This window comes from Miscanthus floridulus, chromosome 11 (assembly GCF_019320115.1).
Source record: "Miscanthus floridulus cultivar M001 chromosome 11, ASM1932011v1, whole genome shotgun sequence".
Lineage (NCBI taxonomy): Eukaryota > Viridiplantae > Streptophyta > Magnoliopsida > Poales > Poaceae > Miscanthus > Miscanthus floridulus.
In genome coordinates this window covers 56,792,299-56,814,840 of record NC_089590.1, presented here as the reverse complement: position 1 = coordinate 56,814,840, position 22,542 = coordinate 56,792,299, and the positions used below count along the sequence as shown (strand labels likewise).

The window sequence follows — 22,542 nt, the reverse complement described above, 5'->3', positions numbered from 1 at the left end:
GATCCGTGTATTTTTAGTATAAAAGTTTTGCTGTCTCGTAGCAACACATGGACACACTTCCTAGTAGATTACTGGTAATAAAGACAGAAGGATGTATTAGTACATAATTATTCTATTTATTATTTTCTACAAGCCTCACGCCCTCACCAGACGCGGATGAACCGGTTCAGAAGATCCAAACAAATCGGCACGGAAAGGAAGGCGCACCTAGATCGCACGATCCTGGGCTCGTCACCACGCAGCAAACAGCGGCTCCCACGGCAGCGCGCTCGACAAGCAGCGGAAGTAGGGGAGCCGCGTGGCCCTCGCAGCCACCGCCCAGGACCCATCCAAAGTCTGACACGCCTTTTTTGATGTGACGCGACCTTGTGAACAAATCCATCGAACCAGCCAAGGAAACACAAAGAAAAAAAATTTTGTGTGGGCACGGTGAGCTGGATGGCGATGGCCATTAGTGGTGGGCCAGGTCTGTTTTGATTATTTCTATATGAACTGTCGTCCGCATTTGCCGCCCCAACACCTCCGTCTGGTCTATATATTGGGGCAAGCTCTTAGAATTCCCTGCCAATTCATTCATTCATTCATAGCCGTCTCCTTTTCATTCACGCCTTTCGTGCACCTCACCTCTTCCGTGCACCTCACCCAACCCACCTCTGTAGCCGCCGGCGGCCAGCTATGTGGCCGTGACTAGCTCCGACCGACGGCGGCCATCCCAGCAGATCCGATGCTGCGCCGCCAGCCAACCGTAGGCTGCCGCCGGCGGCCAGCTATGTTGCCGTGACTAGCTCTGACCGCCGGCGGCCATCAGAGCACGTCGGGCGCAGCCATCCCCCGCTGCCCCAGCTGGCCGAGCTGTGCTTGCGACTGCCGGGTCTTTTTGACACGGATCCGATGGGCACAGGACCTGGCGAGCTGTGCTTGCGACTGCCGGATCTTTTGGACACAGATCCGATAGGCACAGGACCAGGCGAGCTGTGCTTGCGACTGCCGGATCTTTTGGACACAGGCGAGCCGATGGGCACTGGATCCGCATGCCACTGCTGGATTTTGACACAGATCATATGGTGACGGATCTGGATCTGGATCTGGGCGGTGGTGCCCGTCAACCCGTGGCGACGCTTTTGTCAGGTAAATCCATCTCAAAACTATTGCTTCGAATATGCAAAAGGTTTGTTTGTAATAAGATCGAGAGAGAGTTTTGCATGTTTGTATTAAGATCGAGAAAGAGTTTTGGTTACAACGACGCTCCCCCGGGGCTGCGCACTAGGGCGAGGCAAAGTATATGAGTATGAGTTGAGCTCCCCTCCCCTAGCCGACAATTCACCATGCTTATTACTTATTGGCCCCGTTCGCGTGCCCTTAAACCCGGCTTCGATCCGTTTCTTTTTTCATCCAAAACAGTGTTTTCCTCTCATAAATCCCTCTAAATTCATCCAAAACCATCCGGATTCCTCTAAATTTCTCCGAGCGAACGGGGCTTGCAAATTTTGTTCGATTAATTTCTCGTTTTTTCTGCCCTGGCTGCAAAATTGTATTGGATTTAGGTGCATATTGTTTTGTTCAGTTAATTCCTAGTGAACCCATTAGCTTCAACGCCAATTGACGGCAAGGGCCGTTCAATTTTTTTTTCCAGATTTCCGCCCAGTCTCAAAACTGAGAGCCTTTTGATTCTATTCGCTTCCCCATCTTCATTTTTGAACCTGGCCCATTAGCGCACGGTGATTAACTCTCTGCCAGCCCGTTGATTTCGAGTGAACCCCATTCCTGGCGGAACAGCACTTCCAGGGCCAATTCGCACAGCCCATTTTGTTAGCTGCTGTATAAAACCCATCCCGACCCTTTCTTCTTGCGTACGAAGAAACCCTCCGCCGAAGCCGCCGCCGCCGAAGCCGCAAACGCACCGGCTGTCTTCGTCCCCTCCGCGTTCTCGTCAGCTGTTTCAATGGCCGCCACGTAAGTTGCTGTCTTCCTCCCCTCCGGCCTCTTGGTCTTCTGCTCCTGCTCGATGGCGACCTATATGTTTGTATGATAAGGATCTGTGCTGCGTTTGCGTTCGGATTGTGGATTATATCTGTGCTTTGTTGGTCTTCTGCTCCTGCTCGATGGCGACCTAGTATGTTTGTATGATAAGGATCTGTGCTGCGTTTGCGTTCGGATTGTGGAGGATATCTGTGCTTTGTTTGCTAAGGTGATAGATCTGTGCTACGTTTTTTTTGTTTCTGATATAGACCTATGTTGGGGGGTTGTTTTTATTGTAGTTATTTTTTCACTGCACAAAGCAGCATATTCTGCACTGTAGCTTGGGAAATTATTTACAACTTGGAGCACTGCATCAAAGCACTGGAGATTGGAAAGCTACTTATAAGTTAAATATATGTTGATGTTTCCTTTCCAAATAGTTGGCATGTCTGCATTATCGAAGAGTTGAACATTTTAGATTGCTAGCAAGTTTATGCTTGAATTTGAGAAGGCTGCAATGAAGTTGTAGATTCCCCTGATATTAACATGTGACCATGTACTTGTGCACCTTCACCTAGAGGTGCTCTTTGATTGGTGATAGGTAGAGCAGGTGCTCTTGGTACCTGATCTTGACACTGGATTAGGTAGTGCAGGTGCTCTTTGATTGGTGACTACAGTATATATCTCTGAGCTCTCTGTGTGTCATTCTAAACAAAACTGATGATACAAACATAGTTTGCATGCAGGGAACTCTTGAAATTTTTACCCTGAAATGTCTTAATTGCCTTTCGCAGTTATCGTTCTGTCGTTGGTCCCCCGGTGGACAACCACAAAGAGGCGATCGCAAGGGCGAAGGCTACCGAGTCGGAGCGTCTTCGTAAGCTCGAAGAGGACTTCAAGAACGCCGTTGACGATCGTCTCACTCGCCGCTTGGCTGAGAGGTACGCTGAGAGGTACGGCACCAACGGGTCTGACAACGAACACCCCGAGATAGACGTGTCGGAGATCAAGGGTGTGGTTGGGCGGAGTGGCATACACGGGCTGCCTGGTGGGGGTTTCGCCAGTGTGACTTACACCGGTGGCGCAATCTGAGAGCTGCCTGTCAACAGTAATTAGGGGACTATGCTACTATCAGTATTCAATAGTACTAATATCAGTATCAGGCAACTATGAGTGACAATCCTATCAGTGTCAGGCAACTATGAGCAACTTAGTGATAATATCAGTCTACTGGTGATCCTATAATAAATATGTAAATAATTGGATGCTCATTCTATGTTTGGTTCTAGCACTATAATGTACGATCTTATCAGATGTTTGGTGATCAGTCAACTATGAGTACTTATGAATCTGAGTGATATTATCAGTCTACAGATGCTATAAATATCTGAATAATTTTCTCAGATGTTTGTTTCTAGCACTATTAATGTACGATCTTATCAGATGTTTAGCAATTTCTAGAAGTTCTATCAATGCTTTCTGAAAGATATTCAATATCAGTGTTCAGGGCAGTCCTCATGGATAGTGTTTTTAGGCAGTTTTCAAGAGAGAAATAGAGCAATTAATATGCGGTAGAAACTATTCTTCCCAATCCATAGTTTCTACAATCATTTCTGTACAAGAGATAACTTAAATGCAACACAAAAAAGCAATAGATCAACTGTGGCCTGATTGCTTTGTACCGATCAGATCAGACATATAGTACACTGCTTGGACATCAGGTTCCACAGCATCATCTGCAAGTGAAAATAAAGATAACAAAGATAAACATAGAGAACAAAAATAAACATAGACATGTATATCTCTAGAACAAAAATAAACATGAAGGCCCTGTTTGCTTGTCTGAATCTTGACTGAAAAACACTATTTCAGTTGAATTGTTGTAGAAGAAAAATACTATTTTGACTGAAAAAACAAACCGAACAGGCCAATATGAAATAAGCCGAACGGGGCCAAAGTGACTGGGCGGCCAAGCTGTGGTCCGGGTACAGGCGACGCGGCCGCAAGCTCCACAGGCGGCGGCACCGGACGGCCATGCGCGAGCTCCGCCGACCGCAAGCTCCGCAGCCGGCGGCGCCGGACAGCCATATGCGAACTCCGTGGGCGGAGGCGGTGGCATGGCCGGCGAGGTGTGCTCAGACTGGCTCAGACAAGAGACGTTGCCGACGTCGTGCCGTGGCTGCTGTGCCTCCTGCCAACATAACTGGCCAACAAGGCGTGCTTGGTACGCGGCCTGAAACCAGTCAGGCTAAGGCCAGCCACAGCCTATCTGAACTGGTGCAAGGCGCCGTGTTTGGTTGTCTGTATTAAACGGACCTGGTCCAATAAAGATTGTATTTTATGGGAAGCATGGATGGATATAAAGAAGAAAATGGTCGAGAACAGTTGGGAAAATGTCTTAACCATTTCCGCTCCTGTATTTTTTTGCCAGGAACAGAAACAGGAACGGGAAGGCTAAACGAGAAAACAAAACCGGTATTACGGGATATCAGGAACGGAATATTTCGAACAGGAACGTATCAATTACTATCGGGAAGCGGTAACACAAAACGGGAACATCAATATATGTAACCGCTTAAAACAATGAGCTTGATGCAACAATAGCACCCATATGCAAATAAGTGGACAAGTTCATAACGTCCTGGAGCGTTGTTATATTGTTGAACCATGAATGATACAGAATTGATGATTGAAACTGAAACTTAGCAACTACTATATATCGATATCGCCTTGCCTCATCCCGTGAACCCACACCGACATTGACTTCCCCTTCATATTTAGAAACAAAAATCATTGACATATATTTCTTTAGAATCTACCAGTTTGTTGCACACACCCGGTCAGTCTCACAGCTCACCATTTCTAACATCCTTGTTCTAGTCCAGATGCGGCTAATGCAGCAATATAGCCATGTGAAGGGAGACGCCACCAATCAGTTTTCAGTTCTGAATCCGTCGTCGGCTACGTCGTCGGCTACGACTTGCATCATGACAAAAAAATCAGTGCAGCCTCACACGCAGGAGATGGTAAAAGGTGAATACGGGAACTACCATAACAGGTGTATAAAATACGGGAATACCGTCAGAAATTTCCCTGCCCGAATACGGGAACCGTGAATACGGTCGGGAAAATTCCTTAACTGATTCCGTTCCCATTCCTGCCTAAAATACGGCGTCGGTTTTCCGTTTCATATTTTTCCTACAAAAACGATATGCGATGCGTTAATGCGGTATACAGTGTCGATCGGTATGGGAATTCCCGTCCCGTTTTCATCCATAGATGGATATGGTCACCCTCGTATCTGGAATAGGTGGCGGTACCTCCCTTCTCACCCTTGTTGGCATTCCATCGAGCAGTTGGTAGGCGGCGGCGAGGAACACGAGTACATCGCTGGCGAGCATCCAGAGCGGGACGTGGAAGAAGCTTGGCTCCACGTCCACGGCCATGGCTGCCGCCTAGCTCGAGGCCATCGCGCGCGGACACCGTACACGGGGAGCTCCGCGGTGACCCAGCCGTCTCGGGCGATGACGGTCTCCCCGGCTGCGGCGCGCGCCACGTCGATGGCGACGCGCACCCGGCCCAGCGCGCGGGAGGCGCTCACGCCGCAGCTGCTCCCCGTCGGGCCCGCGTGCACGGACACCACCAGCTCGGCGGGGCGCGCCGAGAGCCTCCGCACGGCCTCGGCGTCGAGGCTGAGCACGACGGGGTCGCCGTACGCCGCCGCCGCGCCGGGGCCCGAGGCGGCGGACGCGCACGCGAGCGGCAGCAGCGCGGTGCGGGAGAGCGAGGAGGAGGGGTGGTCCTGGACGAGGCGCTCCAGCAGCGCCCGCCTCTCGCTCGGGCCGAGGCTGAGCACGTCGACGTCCACGCGGCCCTCCATCTCCGCCGGCGTCAGCTCCTCTGGCAGGAATCGGTCCCGACGCCGATCTCCTGGCCCGAATCGGGCCCTCCCCGTCTCCGCGGGCGGCTCGGCCTTGGCGGCTGCACTGCCTCGGTGCCTCCTGCAGCGGCAGCGACATCGGTGGCGAGCACGACGGCATGCGGACGGAGAGGCGTGCGGCTGCAGGAGGTGAAACTCACAAACGGCCGGGAGGTCACTCCATCCAGCGCGTGAGCGCTTCGCCCAGCCTGGTGGGGGGTTTCGTTTCTCTGGAGCCATGAGAGAGAGTTTTTTTTGCATCGCTGTGGCCAGGCTCGTGAGGGGGCTGGGGATATCAAACAGAGTTGCAGCTGGAGGGTGCGGCAGACGTGTTTGGATGCCGCCCTCGCCTGGGCTTGCCTGCCAGGCAAGCGGTCGCAATCTAACGCTGGAGACGCTGCCTGGGAGGCAGCATCCAAACATGCAAGTGCCAACATGCATGGGTTCAACGACGGAGTGCAGTGCAGGAAGGCCTCATGGAGGCCAACGCCCGTGCCGTGCCTGCTGTGCCTCCTGCCCTCGACGGACGCATCCATGGACAGTGCGGGTGACGTCCCTCAACTTACCAAGCACCCGTGGAGCCGGCGCGGCGCTCTTCGAGGCCGGCAGCATGGTCCTCGTGTCCATCGACCGGGACGAGCTTGCCAGCGACACCATGATGCTGCTTGCTGGCGAGGCTTGCGGAGCAGCTGCCGCGGCGCGAGTCCGCCGAGAAGCAGTGCGGCCGACGAGGACGACACAACATGCTGATGCACGATCTCACCATCCATGCCGCGCTCCCGCACGAGGTCGACCCCGCCAAGCGTTTGCCGGCGTGAGGCCCTCCGCGCCCGCCGCCGCGATGCTCCCCGCGTCCACCGCCGCGAACACCCGCCACCGCGTGGCTCTCTGCGTCCGCTGCCGTGCGCGAGGCTCTCTGCGTCCGCCGCCGCGCGCGATACTAGCCGCGCCCGCCCCGGGCTCCGCCACCGCGGGGCTCTCCGCGTCTGCCACAGCGAACCAGGGGCGCGCGCGAAAACTAAGAAAACCAGAGCGTGCTAGGGAAATTGGCGGTGGCGGCGCAACGGATCGGATGAGAGGAGGAAGAAACGAGTCAGAGTCTTCCCATCGTTTCTTAGCGCATCGGTATGAGAGTCGACCCCGTTTCGTTCGGAAGAAACGGTTTCTCGTTTTTTCGTGAGTCTGTCTGCAACACAACCCTATATTTTATACAGTTTTCACACATGAATTTTTTGCACCATAAAATTAAGATTCAACAGTCTTCACCTTTTTTCTATCTCCAGCGAGCTTCCACAAATCACAAATCATTTTTTTTCTATGAAAGGATAAATCATAGATCTGTCGCCGCCGCCACGGCCATGGCCGGCGCGGGCGCGGGGAGGCGCGCCGGGCGCGGGCACGGACGCCGGGGCAAGCTCGCCGGTCGCCGTCGTCGGCGCCGGTGGTCACCGGTGAAAAAGAGAGGGAGAGATAAAAAAATCCATGTGTTTTTTTACTAAAACACACGTGTGTTGTATAATATTTCTATTTTTCTTTTCTTTCTATAATAAATCTACTTCCGCATCAGCAAATTCATGAGTTGTCAAGCTAATTAAGATAGATAGAAACTATCATCAATGTTCCATTGAAACTGCCCTCAGGCCTTACCTTTGGAACCCTCCCAATAATTTTTTTGAAAGAAAGAAAGAACTTGAAATCTTTTGTAAAAGGTAGATTCGTTTCTACAGCATAGTCGTCCGAAAACTATCCGGTCAAAACGTGCTGCCCACTTAAACCTGGCCACGAGGTCAAAAACGCGCTGCCCACTTAAAGCCTGGCCACGAGTGACGCTGACGCCTCCTGCAGTGCTGGTCTGCTGGAGAAGTCAAGGTGCGCCACGCCCACGCATGCCTCGGCCTCGCCATTGCCGTGCGCTGGCACAGGGCGCCACCGCCGTTTGTGCTACGCCCGGGGACAGCTGAGGCCGTTAGCATCTCAGGTAGTGTTGAGTTCACAAAAATTTTCAAGATTCTTCGTCACATCGAATCTTTGGACATATGGATGAAGCATTAAATATAAATAAAAAATAAAACTAATTACACAGTTTAGACAAAATTCACGAGACGAATCTTTTAAGTCTAATTAGACTATGATTAGACACTAATTATCAAATAAGAACGAAAATGCTACAGTACCATTTCGTCAAAAATTTTGCCAGCTAAACGAGCCCTCAACTTCGTCCATGCACCTTGGTAAGCACGTCAGTCTCTCACGCCCATACAACGTCCCGGTCCGACCACCCTTACGCCGGAACGCCGCCATGCTCCGTGGCCGGCCTTCTCGTGCCACCCCTGCCCTATATAACAAGTTAAATTTGTTATACATTTAATGAAAAACGGGCTCAGACCCGATCGAGGAAAAAATTGTCATGCATATGGTACCTAATTTGTTGTCCACAGTTTTTATAGCTTCCACACTTCAACTATCCTTAGTCTCGGCAAGTTAGACATTAACCAAACCAATCCATAGGTGATCCCTGGAGGTTGGGTGTTTTTCAACAGGCTGTGGGGCAAGCCTCCAAAGTGTGAGTGAGTGTGTGTGTGTGGGTGGGGTGGGGGGGGGGGGGGGGGGGAATGGGTTTAGATACAAGCATGAATAATTAAGCCACTGTGGCACAAACAACCCTATAAAACCATCTGATGGGATTTAAATAATATTAGATTATTTAAGGTGCTATAATGTCAAGTTCTATAGCTGAGTGGATTACGTAGTCAACCTTATTATATTAGGAGGTTATGTAGATTTTTTTTTTGCTGTTGTTGACTCACCGTCAAATCAGCACCACACCAAGTAATATACCACGTCAACGAAACCATATTCAAAGCTGTCTAAAGAGACTATCTAGACAATTTTTAATAATACTTAAAGACGTAGATTACCTACTTTTATAGATGAGGGACAGATAACCATCAATATAGTTAGAGGGGTTAAATAGACTTTTGTCTTTCTGGTAGCGTGGCTCCTTTACTTCCTACGACTTGTATGTTCGTATTAATATTGGACATAGTTGGATCGAGATGTCAAAAAAAAATCCATTTGAAACAATAAGGCCCTCTTTGTTTCGCTAAAATTTGGCTGATGCTGATGCTTATGCTGATTCGTTGTGAGATTCTTCTGTAGAACAGGGCAAATAACACCCAATTCCAAAAGAAAATTTTAGGAGAAGCTAAAAATCAGCACGAAGCATTTTGAAGTAAATTCAGCTAGGGATATCATTCCCTGCGAGCAGGAACTCGACCAGTCGGTCCAAGTTTTTCCTGGAAGATCCATCTTCGTCCACTGCTTGTCGAGCTTTCTCCTTCCACACCATCGGCTTCACTCTCATCGCTTTGCCACTCTCCCCGTCCATTGCCTCGCGCACGAGCCGCGCCACCTCCTGTCTTCTCACATCACTGTCGATCTCCATCCCAATCCCCCATTTGTCACACACGTACCGGCAGTTCGTCGGTTGCTCAGCGAAGAACGGCCAGCAGAGCATCGGCACGCCAGTGCATATGCTCTCCAGCGTCGAGTTCCACCCGCAGTGCGTCAGAAACAGGCCGACGGACGGGTGCGAGAGCACCAGCTCGCCAGGATTCCCATTTCTTTGGTGTCCGTGACGAACCCCTCTGGCAGCATGGCGTTCTCGCCGGACACGAGGTCCGGCCTGATGACCCAGGAACGGCCAGCCGCAGCCCCGCCAGGCCCAAGGTGAATTCGGCGAGCTGATCGGCGGTCATCACCGTGATGCTGCCGAAGTTGACGTACACCACCGAGCCCGGCCGCTGCGTGTCCAGCCACCGGAGGCAGCTCGTGTCCTCCTTCCAGAGGTTCCCGCCGATAGCGTCCAGCCCGCTACCTCGCGCGGCGTTCGCGAACGTGGCGAGCGGGCCGACGGTGTAGACGCGCGGGAACTCGCGGCGCAGCTAGCGCGTCCACCACGTCCTGCTCCAGCGCGTCGTACGTGTTGAGGATGACCCCGCGAGCCTTGCGCGCGTTCTGCGCCTCGCCGCCGTCGAAGTTGAGCATCACGTCGTCCCTGTCCGTTGTCCTGATGAAGCTGTGGATGTCCTTCAGACGGTTGCCCGGCATGCCGGGGATCCAGTCGATTGCGGTGTCCAGGTACCCGTTCGTCAGGTCACTTTCGTCTAAGCAGAGTGCACAGCAAGAACAAGACGTCACATTTCAGTCCTCGTTGTGCGGGCGGCTAGTTAATTTTGGCAAATTTTTTGTTTCAGATCAGATCCGAGCTCAACTCGATGCAATTCTTGTCTGAATCCGACAGAACTGATGTACCTTTCTGTCAAGCGCCTTAGCGCTCAGCGATGGCGGGCTGCGACTACGTAGTTCGTAGTCGCGCTCCAGTTCTCACCGCGAGGTTATACCCCTCTGCTGGTGGCTTAATGAGAGTAGAGGTAGTAGATTAGATGATAACTAATTATTCTTTATTGTTTGGAGTCCCCTAGAATATATAAGCCAACCGGCTAACAAACTTGGAAACAAACGATCCTAATTTTAAGGCCTAATTTTCTCCTAGCCACTGGGTCCGGCCCTGCCATCTTCATCCGAGGAGATCGCGGCTCTTGCTGCGTCACGCGCTGCAGCCCGCTCGGCTGCCCTGCGGATGTCTCGCGCCCTGCGCTGCCTTGCAAACGTCCGGCCCCACATGACATCTCTCCCCTCCTCGAGAAGCAGCTCGTCCTCAAGCGGGAAGCTTGGAAATTGCTCGCGGAACGTGTCGAGGTCTTCCCAGGTCGCCGACTCCGGAGGTTCGCCGCGCCAGTGGACGAGCAGCTGGCGAACGCCGCGCGCCAAGCGAGCCCGCTCAACCCGAGCCGGCTCTGGAGTGACCACGCCATGGTGGATGTGTGGCAGTGCAGGTGGAGTCGACGGAGGCACGCCGCTGAACTTCTTGAGGGCGCTCACATGGAACACGTCGTGGATGCGAGCCTGCGGCGGAAGGTCCAAACGTACAGCCACGTCGTTGATGAGCTCGGCGACGCGGTAGGGCCCAATGTAGCGTGGCTTCAGCTTGCCCGTAGTAGCCTGGGGTAGGGAGGACATGGTGCGCTGTCGGAGGCGCAGCAACGCCCAATCGCCCACCTGATAAGACACTTGTCGATGATGCCGATCGTAGTGGTGCTTCTGAACAATCTGCGCCTGTTCCAGGCGATAGCGGACGTCGGCAAGAAATGCTTGGCGTTCCTCCATGTCGCGAGCCACAGCAGCAACCCGAGTCTCGCCCGGCTCGTAAGAGCGGATGGAGGGTGGGTCGCGGCCGTACACCATGCGGAACGGTGTCTCCCGGAGCGAGGACTGGTAGGCCGTGTTATACACGTACTCAGCCCAGGGAAGCCACCGCAACCATTGCCGGGGTCAGTCTCCCGTGAAGCAACGTAGGTACATGACGATGACGCGGTTGGCCGCCTCTGTCTGGCCGTCAGACTGAGGGTGGAAGGCGGACGTCATGTGCAGCTTGGTGCCCATTAGCCTCATGAGCTCGCGCCAAAACAGCGAGGTGAACACTGGGTCGCGGTCCGAGACCACGGACTGCGGCATGCCGTGGAGGCGCACAATGTCGTTGAAGAATGCCTAGGCCACGGTCTCGGCGGTCTACGGGTGCGCCAAGGGAATGAAGTGGCTGTACTTGCTGAAGCGGTCGACGACGGAGAGGATCACCGACTTCCTGGACACTCGCGGTAAGGCCTCCACGAAATCAAGGCCGATGTCGGCCCAGACGATGGTAGGGATGGGCAGCGGCAGGAGGAGCCCGGCGGGGTGGAGGTGCTCCGACTTGTACCTCTGGCAAGTGATGCAGTCCCGAACAAAGTCGTGCACACAGCGACGCATGTTGGGAAAATGAAAATCGCGGCGTAGTCGATGCAGCGTGCGCTGGACACCCTCATGTCCGTCGTCGTGGACGGCCGCCACGATCTCCTGTAGCAGCGGCGAGGCCGGCGGTATGTAGAGTCGCCCGTCGTATGTGACCAGGCCGTCGGAGAGCGCCCACGGGGCGGCGCGCGTGCCCGCGCTGATCTCGTCGTGGACAGCGACCAAGGCCGGATCCGTGGTCTGGGCGTGGCGGAGGCGGCTGATGAAGTCGAAGCGGGGGCCCGAGACTGCCATGAGCGCGCTCGAAGAGTCCTCCTCGATGTCGCAGCGTGAGAGGGCGTCAGCCACCGTGTTCGTCGCGCCGGACTTGTACTCAACGGTGAAATCAAAGCCCAGCAGCTTGCCGACCCAGTGATGCTGGGGAATAGTCGCGAGGCGCTGGTCGAGGAGGTACTTGAGACTGTAGTGATCCGTCTTGACGATGAAGCGGCGCCCCCATAAGTACGGTCGCCAATGGCGGACGGCGAGGACGAGGCCGATCAGTTCTTGCTCATAGGCCGCAAGGGAACGATGGCGAGGCGCCACCGGCCGGCTGAAGAATGCAATCGGGTGCGCCTCCTGGATGAGCACCGCCCCGAAGCCGTAAGTGGACGCATCACACTCCACGATGAAAGACCTGGAGAAGTCCGGCAGGGCCAGCACAGGGGCTGACGTCACCGCCCCTTTGAGGGCTGTGAAGGCCGCCGCGGCGTCGTCGTTCCAGGTGAACCCCTCCTTCTTCAGGAGCGCGGTGAGGGGTGCGGCGATGGCGCTGTAGTTGTGGACGAATTTTCTGTAGTAGCCCGCCAGCCCGAGGAAGCCGCGCACTGCGCGCGTAGAGCGGGGCCGTGGCCACTCATGGATGGCCTGGACCTTGACGGGATCCATCGCCACGTCGGATGCGGAGATGATGTGGCCGATGTAGCTGACGGAGTCAACGCCGAACGAGCACTTGGACCGCTTCACAAAGAGGCGGTGTTGGCGCAGAATGGTGAGGACGACGCGGAGGTGTCGAAGATGGTTCGCCCAGCTCTTGCTATAAATCAAAATATCGTCGAAGAAAACGAGGACAAACCGGCGGAGGTGAGCGCGGAGCACGTCATTCATGAGCGCTTGGAAAGTCGCTGGGGCGTTGCACAGCCCGAACGGCATGACCAAGAACTCGTAGAGGCCGTCGTGGGTGCGGAACGCCGTCTTGTGGATGTCCTCTGGCCGCATCCGCACCTGGTGGTACCCCGATCGAAGGTCGAGCTTGGTGAAGAAGCGCGTGCCATGGAGCTCGTCGACGACGGGGATGGGGAACGCGTCCTTGACGATGAGGGCGTTCAGGGCGCGGTAGTCGACGCAGAAACGCCATGAGCCGTCAGCCTTCTTGACGAGGAGGACCGGTGAGGAGAACGCCGAGTCACTACGTCGGACGATGCCCTGGTTGATCATGGCGGCGCATTGGGCTTCCAGCTCGTCCTTGTGTGTCGCCGGGTAGCGGTAAGGACAGATGGCCATAGGCAGAGCGTCCGGCTTGAGAATGATGCTGTGGTCGCGGGCGCGGGGTGGGGGCAGTCCCACGGGCTCGGCGAAGATGTCCTCAAAGGTGGCCAGCAGCTCGTCGAGGAGGGACGTGCTGGCCGTCGCGGAGTGGAGCCCTGGCGCGCTGGAAGGTGGGACCCCGGTCCAGCAGAAATCATGCCCCCGTAGCTGGAACAACATGGTGTGCTTAGCGAAGTCCCAGACAATCGGTCCGAGGGTGGCCATCCATTGGGTGCCCAGCACCAGATCATATCCTGCAAGGGGCATGACAAAGAGGTCGATGGTGAAGTCAGTGCCGTCGACGGAGACTGGTGCGGCCCGGATGATGCCGGGGCATGTGATCCGCTCGCCATTGGCCACAATCGCCGTGAGTCGAGGCCGGGGCTGGACCGTCAGCCCGGTGCGTGGCGCGGCGCTGGCGGCGATGAAGTTGTGGGTAGACCCACTGTCGAGGAGGGCGACGAGCATGGTACCGCCCAGCGAGACGGTGATCTGCAACGTCCCGCCGAACGGCACTCCGGCCACTACGTGCAGGGAGAAGATCGGCGACTCCGTCTCTTGCTCGTCGGTCGCGGCTGCTTCGTCGGTGTCGGAGATCTCCACGCCGCCGATGTGGAAGATGCGCCGGCAGACGCGATTGTGCCCCCTGGTGTACTTTTCGTTGCAGTTGTAGCAGAGGCCCAAGCGGCGGCGCTCCTCCTGCTCCTCCTTGGAGAGGCGCTTCGCCGGCCGGCCCTCTCCCTAGTTCGCGGGCATCGGAGCCTTATCGGTGGCGGCCGTGGGCGCTGGAAGGATCGGACGCAATCCCGGTGCTCCCAGGACACCGCGTGCAGGGCCCTTTGTAACACCCCGGTGTTATGCCTACATTTAGGCACTGCAAATCACGCATATCATGCATCATCAAGCATCCAAATCCTACATGCTTAATCATGTGCATATCAATTGAAACATTGTTTTGAAACATTTGAAACGTGCGTGAAAACTGAATGTTGCATACACCAGTTTAAGAATTGTTTTGCCCTGATTTTGTTTGCTAGGTTAGTAGAACTTGTTTGGTTATGATTGTAAATCATCTAGAATTGTTTATCACAATTTTTGGAGCAAGGTTTGTATTTGAATTTTTGTCGAATTTTGCTTTAAAAATAATTCTCCAAACATTAGGGTTTAAGTCGAAATTTACTTTAATGTTATAATTCAAAATCTATAATGAATTGGACATTGGTATTAAAATCAAAGTTGTAAAGGATAAAATTTTGAGCAACTTTCATTTTTGGTACATTTTCAAAAGAGGTCATTTTCGTGCTCAAAATAATATTTGAAATATGGCATTTAAAAATTTCTTGAAAAATTTTTATTGGAAAAAGGATCTTTATTCTTCGCGGGCCGCCGCCTCGCTTCTGGCCCGCCTGCCAAAGCCGGCCCAGCGCGCCAGCAAGCCGCCCATAGCCGCGCGCCAGCCCATCGCGCCTCGGCCCAGCCCAGCCCCGCGCGCTGGCCCGTCTCCCGCGCGCCGCGTCGTTCCCCTGCTGCTCGCCGCGCCACGCCACGACCTCGGCAGAGAGCGTCCGCCGCGTGGCAACCGCATGCCGGCGTCATCCGCCGCGCGTCAGCCGCGGCCTGACACTGCGCCCACGCACCCGCCTTCACCTGCTGATGCCCGCTCACTCGCGCCCACGCTTCCTCTCCTCCCCCTCCAGAGCTGAGAGCTCGAGCTCCGCCCTCGCCGCGCCCGCCGCTCCGCCGGCGTCGAGCTCTCGCACCGCCGCGCCATTTTCCGATTGCTCGCGCCCCCAGCTCCGCCTCGCCTTCCTTCGGCTCACGCTCGCGCTTGTGCCGCCTTCCGAGCCCTGGGTAAGCTTCCCCGCGCCTCGCCACCGACGTCCATGGCGCCGCCGTGCTCGGTCGCCGTGGAGCGTCCCCTTCCTCCCCTCCTCAGCCATGCTCAGCTGCATGCTCGCTTTCGCCATGGCCTCGCACACCTCCTGCGCTCGCTTGCTTGCGCTTCCGTGGCCGGAGATGGCCGCCGGCCGCTGGCCGAGCCGCGCCGTCGCGCCAGCGCGCGCCCCGGCGAGGCACCCTGCCTCGGCTGGCCAGGCCGAGCCAGGCCGTGGGCTGACGCCCTGTTGGGCCGTCTCCCCTCCCTCGCGCTCGGGCCGCGCAGGCCGGTTGTGGCCGTGGGCCAGCTGTTCCCCACGGGCCGGCCCAGTATTTCTGAAATGAATTGATTTCCATTTATTATTTGTTATTTGAAATCAAAAATGGTTTGAAAAATGTTTGGATGATCAAACTTGCTCCAAATTTGTTGAAACAAAATTTGCTAGGTTCCTTATCACTAGATCTACTTGGGAAAATTATTGCATGTCATGTTTGGGATACTTTTCTGTAGGATTTTATTTAATCATGGATATTGCTGATAACTTGAAAAATATGTAGAAAAATCTATAGTCTGCAGAAAAATATGATTTCAAGTTTGTTGTGGAAAAATCTATAGTCTGCAGAAAAATCTATAGTCATGTACTTCCTAGGAAAATTATGTTTCATGCATGTGCTGTGGAAAACTTTGGAGGTGTAGTTCAAGTGCCTTTAATGGCTGAATTTTATTATTTTTGCTAAAGAGCAAACTTTGTATAAAACATGCATGTGGTAATTTTTGTACAGTCATTATAGGCTATGAAGAACCTAGGAAAAATATTAATTCTGTTATTTGACACTTTTCATAGTACAAAGTAATTTCATGCTCATTTTTATGCTATAGCTTGTCATTTTTATGTAGGATAGTTTACTTATCTAAATGCCATGAAATTTTTATGGTAGTCTGTTTAGGGTAGTATTATGCTACTGTAATTTTCTCAGATTTTTAGGAGCATCAGAAATATATGTTGCTATTCAAACCTATTATTAATTAGGGTTTAAGCAAGTGTCGCTTTAAGTGTGATTAAGAAATTAGTAAAGCTTTGGTGTATCTTTGAAGCATTTCATAAGATAGGTTAACTTAACATATTAGTAGTAGAATAGAATGCAGTAGATGACATGTGCTTGTAGTATAGTTTCTTGGATGATATTGACTACCTTGCATTTCAACATATCTATTGCATTCATCTCCTTCGATGCACCGTTTGCATAATCACTTACGCGCATTGCATCATACAGGATCGCAAACCGAGAACCCAGTCGTCATACCCGAGGACCCAGAGGAGCAGCTCGAGGTGCAGCAGCAGGAAGTGCCAGAAGCCGACGAGGAGGACGTTGAGGAACTTCCGGAGTGCCCCGATCACCGTCCGAGCTCCTTCGAGAGAGGCAAGCCCCGGAGCATTTTTCTCCCGGTTTGCAATGATTTAATTAAATACTTTACTTTAAAGTAATGCATTACGTTCAGGAGTTATTTGCAACCGTTGCTGCATCATACCTTGCTTACCTTTGTTATACTATATCCTTGTTACCCTGGTATCCGCAGTCGAGTCAATGCTTAGCTGGCTTAGACCGGTAGAAGTCAGGTGATTTCCTGTCACCTGCGAGCTATAGGTGGTTACCTGGATCTGCTTGGATGACTATGAAGTCATGGTATAACTAAGTGTTAAATGAAGTTGAGACCAGACGGAGACTTGCAGAGTTTTGGACTGTAGTGTTCCCGTCTGTGTCGATTAAGGACCGACCGTTGTTGGGCCTCGAGTCATGTTGAACGCATGCCTTACATTTAGCTGGCCGGATAAAGTACCTTCCGACCGCGAAGCTGGGAGATTTTTCAGGCCGAGCAGATTGCCCGCAACGCACTGTGCCGGAGCAGGTGTGGTAGGACACGGGGGCGGGATGATAAGGCCAAAGTGCAGTCGGTCGGCCCCCGGGTACATGTGGTTCCTGGCAAACTCGAGATTCCTGAAAAGTTGACTCGGTGATCAATATCTCACTTTAGCGGGTGAGTGAGGTTTGTGTAAGGAATAAATCACCAGCTGGTTAGGAATCGATTCGAATCGCCATCGCTCCTGGATAGTGAGCACTTGACTTGAGTTACTTCATCGTAGTAAATGTTATGGAACACTTGGACAGTTATAGTGAATATGACAGTATGGAAGTTGTTTAATGATCATTGGTTATCATTATCTGCTTAATCACATGTTTACTCTAGTATAGGTGCAAACCTAGTTGACAGGTTAATAATAATTAACTTGGCAATAATGCTTTTAGAAAGGTTTTTGACATGCTAAAATGCTTCTTTTTGCAAATGAGTCAGCTACCCTACTATAAAGCCCTTCATAATCCTTGGTGTCATTTATTTTCGGTTATGTCGGGTAAGTCTGGCTGAGTACCTTCTCGTACTCAGGGTTTTATTCCCACTTGTTGCAGATGGGCAGATGTATTACGGCTACTGTATCAACTGCCTTTATCCCGCGATGGGTGATGCTTAGGACCATGGGCATGGTCATTCCTTACGTCTCATCTGATGCTTTTGTGGGAGATGATCATTCGATGGCACTATATTTAAACTCCGCGTGTGTGTGGTTTGAACAAACGACTTCCGCTACTTTTATTCGAACTGGTTTGTAATAACTATGTTTTAAACTCTGAGGTATCTAAGATTGCGAACTTTTATGTAATATGTGATGGTGACCGCTAAACTTATTACGATCATGGCTGGGACACGAGTTGGTTTGAAATCCTTCGTGATTTCACGGACTACCGGGTTATACGGGCTTAAGTTTGCTCAATCGTCTGCTCTGGTGGATGATTTTCTTACTTAATTTCGTATAATTGGTCGGTTCTGTTACACCCTTGGCCGGAGCGGCGGTGTACTGTTCGATGAGCTCGAACTGCCGGGCAAGGCTCATGGCGGACGCAAGGGTTTGCGGGTTTTGCATCTGGACCTGGAGGTTGAGCGGCGGCAAGAGCCCCCCCGTGAAGAGCTGAACCCTCTGTGCCTCGTCAAGGCGCCCGGCGCGGGGGAGCAGTGCCTGAAAGCGGTCCTGGTAGTCGGTCACCGTCCCCGTGCGCGCGGCAGGCCGACAGCTCGAAGAGGGGCGCCGAACGAAGCGGGGGCCCGAAGCGTAGGTTGAGGAGCTCCGTGAAGCGCGGCCATGTCGGCGTGCCCTCGTCCTCCTGGACCTGCATGTACCACAGTTGGGCTCCCTCCTGGAGATTGTACGATGCCATCCAAACGCGCTCCTCGTGCATGATCCGCTGCTGCAAGAAGAAGGACTCGCATTTGTTGATGAAGATCAGCGGGTCACTCTTGCCGTCATAGTGCGGAAACTCGGGGCGCCAGTGCTTCGGCGGCCGATCTTGGTGGTGTTCGCCCGTGCCCGGGCGCCCTCCAGATGCCGAGGAGCCGTTGACGGAGAGATCATGGATCGCCTTCGCGTTGGCCTCGATCGACCTGTGCATCAGTTCCATGTGCTTGGTGAGCGCGTCGGTGGACGCCTTGAGATCGTCTCCCATGTCGTCAGCGGAGCAGGAAGCGACGGACGACGAGGGTGGAGATGCGGCGGCAGCGAATGGTGGTGGGGCTTTGGTGTGTGAGGGCGGGGCGGGCTGGGCGACAACGGAGGAGGAAGCGGATCGACGAGACCTAGATACCAGGTTGTCAAGTGCCTTAGCGCTCAGCGACGGCGGGCCGCAACTACGTAGTTCGTAGTCGCGCTCCAGTCCTCACCGCGAGGTTATACCCCTCTGCTGGTGGCTTAATGAGAGTAGAGGTAGTAGATTAGATGATAACCGATTATTCTTTATTGTTTGGAGTCCCCTAGAATATATAAGCCAACCGGCTAACAAACTTGAGGTCTAATTTTCTCCAGCCACTGGGTCCGGCCCTGCCATCTTCATCCGAGGAGATCACGGCCCTTGCCGCGTCACGCGCTGCAGCCCGCTCTGCTGCCCTGCGGATGTCTCGCGCCCTTCGCTGCCTTGCAAACGTCCGGCCCCACATGACACTTTCAGTGGCACGTAGCCTCGTCTGATGAGCTCGGCGAAGTGCATGAAACCGCACGCACTGGTGGTCCAGAAAACCAAGGCCAGGGTCCCCATCTCCTCGGCGACCCTCTGCGCGAAGCTCATGACGCCGTCAGCTATGACGCAGGTGACCGGCGGGCTGCCGGGCGTGGCGTTCAGCCTCGCCAGCAGGTCCCTGAACGGCGCGGCGCTGTGCTCGGTGGTGGACAGGCAGAGCGCGGCGATGTCCTGGGTGACGTCGTCGTTGTCGGACTGCGGCAGGCCGTCGGGGACGGCCTCGAAGCGGAAGCCGTCGGTGCCGGCGAGGGAGTCCTTGCCGTGGGACTGGAGCAGGCGGCGGTGGTTGTACTCGGAGTTGACGTTGGTGCAGCATCGGCGTGACGTGGCCCTGCGCCGGCTGCGGGATGAGCACGGCGTGCGGCCGCTGCTGCGCCTTCCCGGAGCTAATCGCCGCTGCGCCTGGAGTCGCACCGGTCGGCGACGGTTGGAGCGAGGGCTCGCGGTCGCAGATGATCCGGACGTGCTGTTGGAGGTAGGTGTGCGTGAGCGTGACTGAGGGCTGAGGCACTGAGCTCCGAAAGCACCGTGGCTGAGCAGGTTACCCGTGACAGGGATGGCTGGACAGCAGGCTGAGCTCGATGGGGCCGGGCGGCCGGCATTTTGGAATTGGGCTTTCCACTCGGAGTAAAATAATGGAGAACCGAAGAAGTGATAGGAGTCATGTGACTGTCTGGTGGGTGGTGTCCATAGCGAGCAGCGATCATCATTAGCAGGAAAACTGACTAAGAATTAGCAAAAAAGATCTAAAGCCATAGTTAGGAGTTAGGACCCTTTTGGAATGCAGAAATTTTACAGGAGTCTTATAGAAAACTTACAGTAATCAGTTATTTTTTACAAGAAAAACATAGAAAACGAGAAAAAAAATCTGCATTCCAAAAGAGGGCCTTAATAGTGAGCTAGATCGTAGTCATTAGCACATTTTAGTAAACTTGGCTACTAGGTAGAATGATAATTTTAGCAGATCTGAACAGGGCCTAGTAGACCTCAATGAATAGCCACACCATTTCAAGCTGCACACCTGCTTCAAATTTGTACCGGAGTGATGCGGAGTTGCGGACAGCTAGTTGTTTTATTAGAGGGAGAGGATGAGAGGAAAACATGATCTTATTTATTCATATTGTTCCAAGTTTTTTTATTAAGAAAAATGTATTAAAATTTTCAAGCGTAATACATCGGGGTCATATAAAGTCTTTAAAACAATTCTTTATCTTGGATCGAGTTAATACTAAGGTATACTCTGTACGTGACATTTCTAGCAGTCTAATAAGGAGACAAACATATCTCAGAGGTGAGCAATGCAACTTTGGCGGCATGTAAATCTGAAGCTTATCTATGGGGATCAAGACTGCTACAAGAAGATCGAACCATTGCGACGATTTGGTGCTCTGTGATGTCAAACGGAATGTAATCATATAGCACAGCAAAATGTAAAATGGAATGTTTGTAAACCTATCTGGCTTTGAGAGCCAACAATCAATGAAATGCTCATCAGGTGGGGGATTCCCCCCCAAGCCGAGATGACGTTTTTCACGGGTGCGGCCATCCACAGCCATGCCCCGCCCGCGACTCCGCCCGTGGCCAGGATTCGGCCGCCGGCCATGTGTTGTATGCGTGCTCTGCTATGAGGAGAGGGACCGGGAAAAACAATTTTAAAGAGAAATGGATAGTGATAGAACAGAGAATTGGATTCATATATTTATCGAGGCCCTTTTATAAAACAGCCACGTTGTGTGAGTGCGCGCTGGGCTGGCTTCTGCGCTGTTGGGCTGAGCCGGGCCCAAGTGCCCCTTTTCTTTTTAATCGTTTTTTCTCGTCTTTCTAAAAAAAATAAAACAGCAATATTGTAAAATTCATAATAAATCAAATGAATGTTCAAAACTATAAAATAAAAATTATGTACACACCTTATGATATGATATACACTTTAAAAATATTGCTTTCAGCGAAATGACCATGTTTCCCTAGATTAAGGGGATGTTTGGGGCTGCTCCACTCATGTTTTTCAGCTCCGGTCCATATTTTTTTAGCCAAACAGGTTTAGCTCCACGCAACTCTACTCCAGGAAAAAATGTGAAGTTATGAGAGTACCTAAAGGGGTGCTCCACAAACTCCAGTTTCTTTGTGGAGTTGCACGGTAGAGTTTGTAGAGCAAAGTTCGTAGAGCAGTCCCCAAACACACCTAAAATAGGTTAAATTTGCCCCTAGTTATTTTATTCATGATATTCGGTGCATCCAAAAATAGTGATGAATTTACAATAACTTTCTTTCAGTACTATATCTCTGTAGTAAAAGTTTTGAGCTCAGAAAAGCTCATTTGTAAATGCAGAAAATAGAATAGTGTATATGTTGTTCTATTTTTTGTAGGAAGTTTTTTTCCCAATAAATCATGGAAAAATCATAATAGGATGCACGTGTTAATAGTTCACTACGGTACATGCTTCACACTTAAAAGAGCCCAAACAAGGGAGTTATAAATATAAATATAATTATGTTTCCAATGTTTTATTTTTATAGGTTGCATATGTTATCCGAATGTTATGAAATTTGTACTATGTGGTGTGATTCAGTACAAATCTCAGGTCCAATAAACGTACTATGCATTAATAATGGTTTTGTTACTATATCGCTGCTGTTTTATTATATCAAGAAATGGATAAAGGTAGTAAACTATTCATTTTTCTCAGTTCCTTAGTTAACCTGTTGTTTAAAGTAATATAACAAATATGGCCTCTGTTTTGTATGAACTGAAACGCTCATAAAAATATTAAGTTGCAAATGAATATTTTGATTCTCACAAATGCTTCTGTCACATAGACCATTTTGTAGTGATAGGCCCTCTGCTATTAGCAAAGAACAAGGTGCTGCTTGTTCAAACAGAGAGCGTACTATAGAAACAACCAGGAAACAAGAAATCGAGAGAGGATTCCCGAAAAACACCGCAGACCGCACTATGGATGAGGCTATTGGCACCACGGAATATGCGGCTGTATTGGAAGCTGGTATCGCTGAAAAAATATGTCTGATCACTGATCTGTGCAGCCACTGTTCTCACATTCTTTAAGTATTTTCATTTGAGGCCATGTCTTCAAGTAATCCGTGACATAGCGACGTATAGCTGATCATGGTTAAAACTTAAATATAGGTGTTTTCAGGTACACACGGACCTGTGATAAAGTTTGCCGTGTCTTTTAAAAAATAAAGTAGAAATGGTTGCACTACAATTGGCAAACTGGTAACATGCCGTTATA

General features: G+C 52.0%; 2 protein-coding genes, 1 long non-coding RNA gene and 1 pseudogene across 6 annotated transcripts; 1 reads left to right on the top strand and 3 right to left on the bottom strand.

Annotated features, from left to right (window-relative positions):
* The first annotated feature begins 534 nt into the window (after positions 1–534).
* Positions 535–3,364, top strand: LOC136490830 (uncharacterized). The gene is made up of 2 exons (XR_010767876.1): positions 535–1,128; positions 2,754–3,364. It is a non-coding gene; the product is annotated as an uncharacterized lncRNA (long non-coding RNA).
* Positions 3,365–4,501: 1,137 nt separating this feature from the next.
* On the bottom strand, positions 4,502–6,939 carry LOC136494114 (uncharacterized). 4 transcript variants are annotated; one of them, XR_010768515.1, is made up of 3 exons: positions 5,292–6,939; positions 4,817–5,157; positions 4,502–4,728 (listed from the first exon to the last, which is right to left on the bottom strand). XR_010768515.1 is itself a non-coding variant. In XM_066490261.1 (2 exons), the coding sequence occupies exons 1-2, from the start codon at positions 6,317–6,319 to the stop codon at positions 5,121–5,123; spliced, it is 1,065 nt and encodes a 354-aa protein (XP_066346358.1). In that variant the 5' UTR covers positions 6,320–6,939; the 3' UTR covers positions 4,502–5,120. The 4 variants fall into 4 exon arrangements, 2 of the variants coding, with proteins under 2 accessions (XP_066346358.1, XP_066346359.1); XR_010768516.1 differs by having other exon boundaries at positions 4,502–4,938; positions 5,010–5,157; XM_066490261.1 differs by having other exon boundaries at positions 4,502–5,157.
* A 2,112-nt stretch (positions 6,940–9,051) lies between these two features.
* Positions 9,052–10,060, bottom strand: LOC136492001 (UDP-glycosyltransferase 85A8-like; annotated as a pseudogene).
* Positions 10,061–18,211: 8,151 nt separating this feature from the next.
* Positions 18,212–18,724, bottom strand: LOC136492000 (uncharacterized). The gene has a single exon (XM_066488174.1). It carries the CDS (start codon positions 18,722–18,724, stop codon positions 18,212–18,214), a length of 513 nt encoding a protein of 170 aa, XP_066344271.1.
* Positions 18,725–22,542: the final 3,818 nt, after the last annotated feature.

Excerpts from the sequence above, each read along its gene's own strand:
- LOC136494114 (XM_066490261.1), bottom strand. The coding sequence starts at position 6,319 with ATGCATGTTGGCACTTGCATGTTTGGATGCTGCCTCCCAGGCAGCGTC. Across the intron at positions 5,158-5,291 it reads TCGATGGAATGCCAACAAGG|GAAAAATATGAAACGGAAAA; the intron begins GTGAGAAGGGAG and ends TCGTTTTTGTAG.
- LOC136492000 (XM_066488174.1), bottom strand. The coding sequence starts at position 18,724 with ATGGGAGACGATCTCAAGGCGTCCACCGACGCGCTCACCAAGCACATG.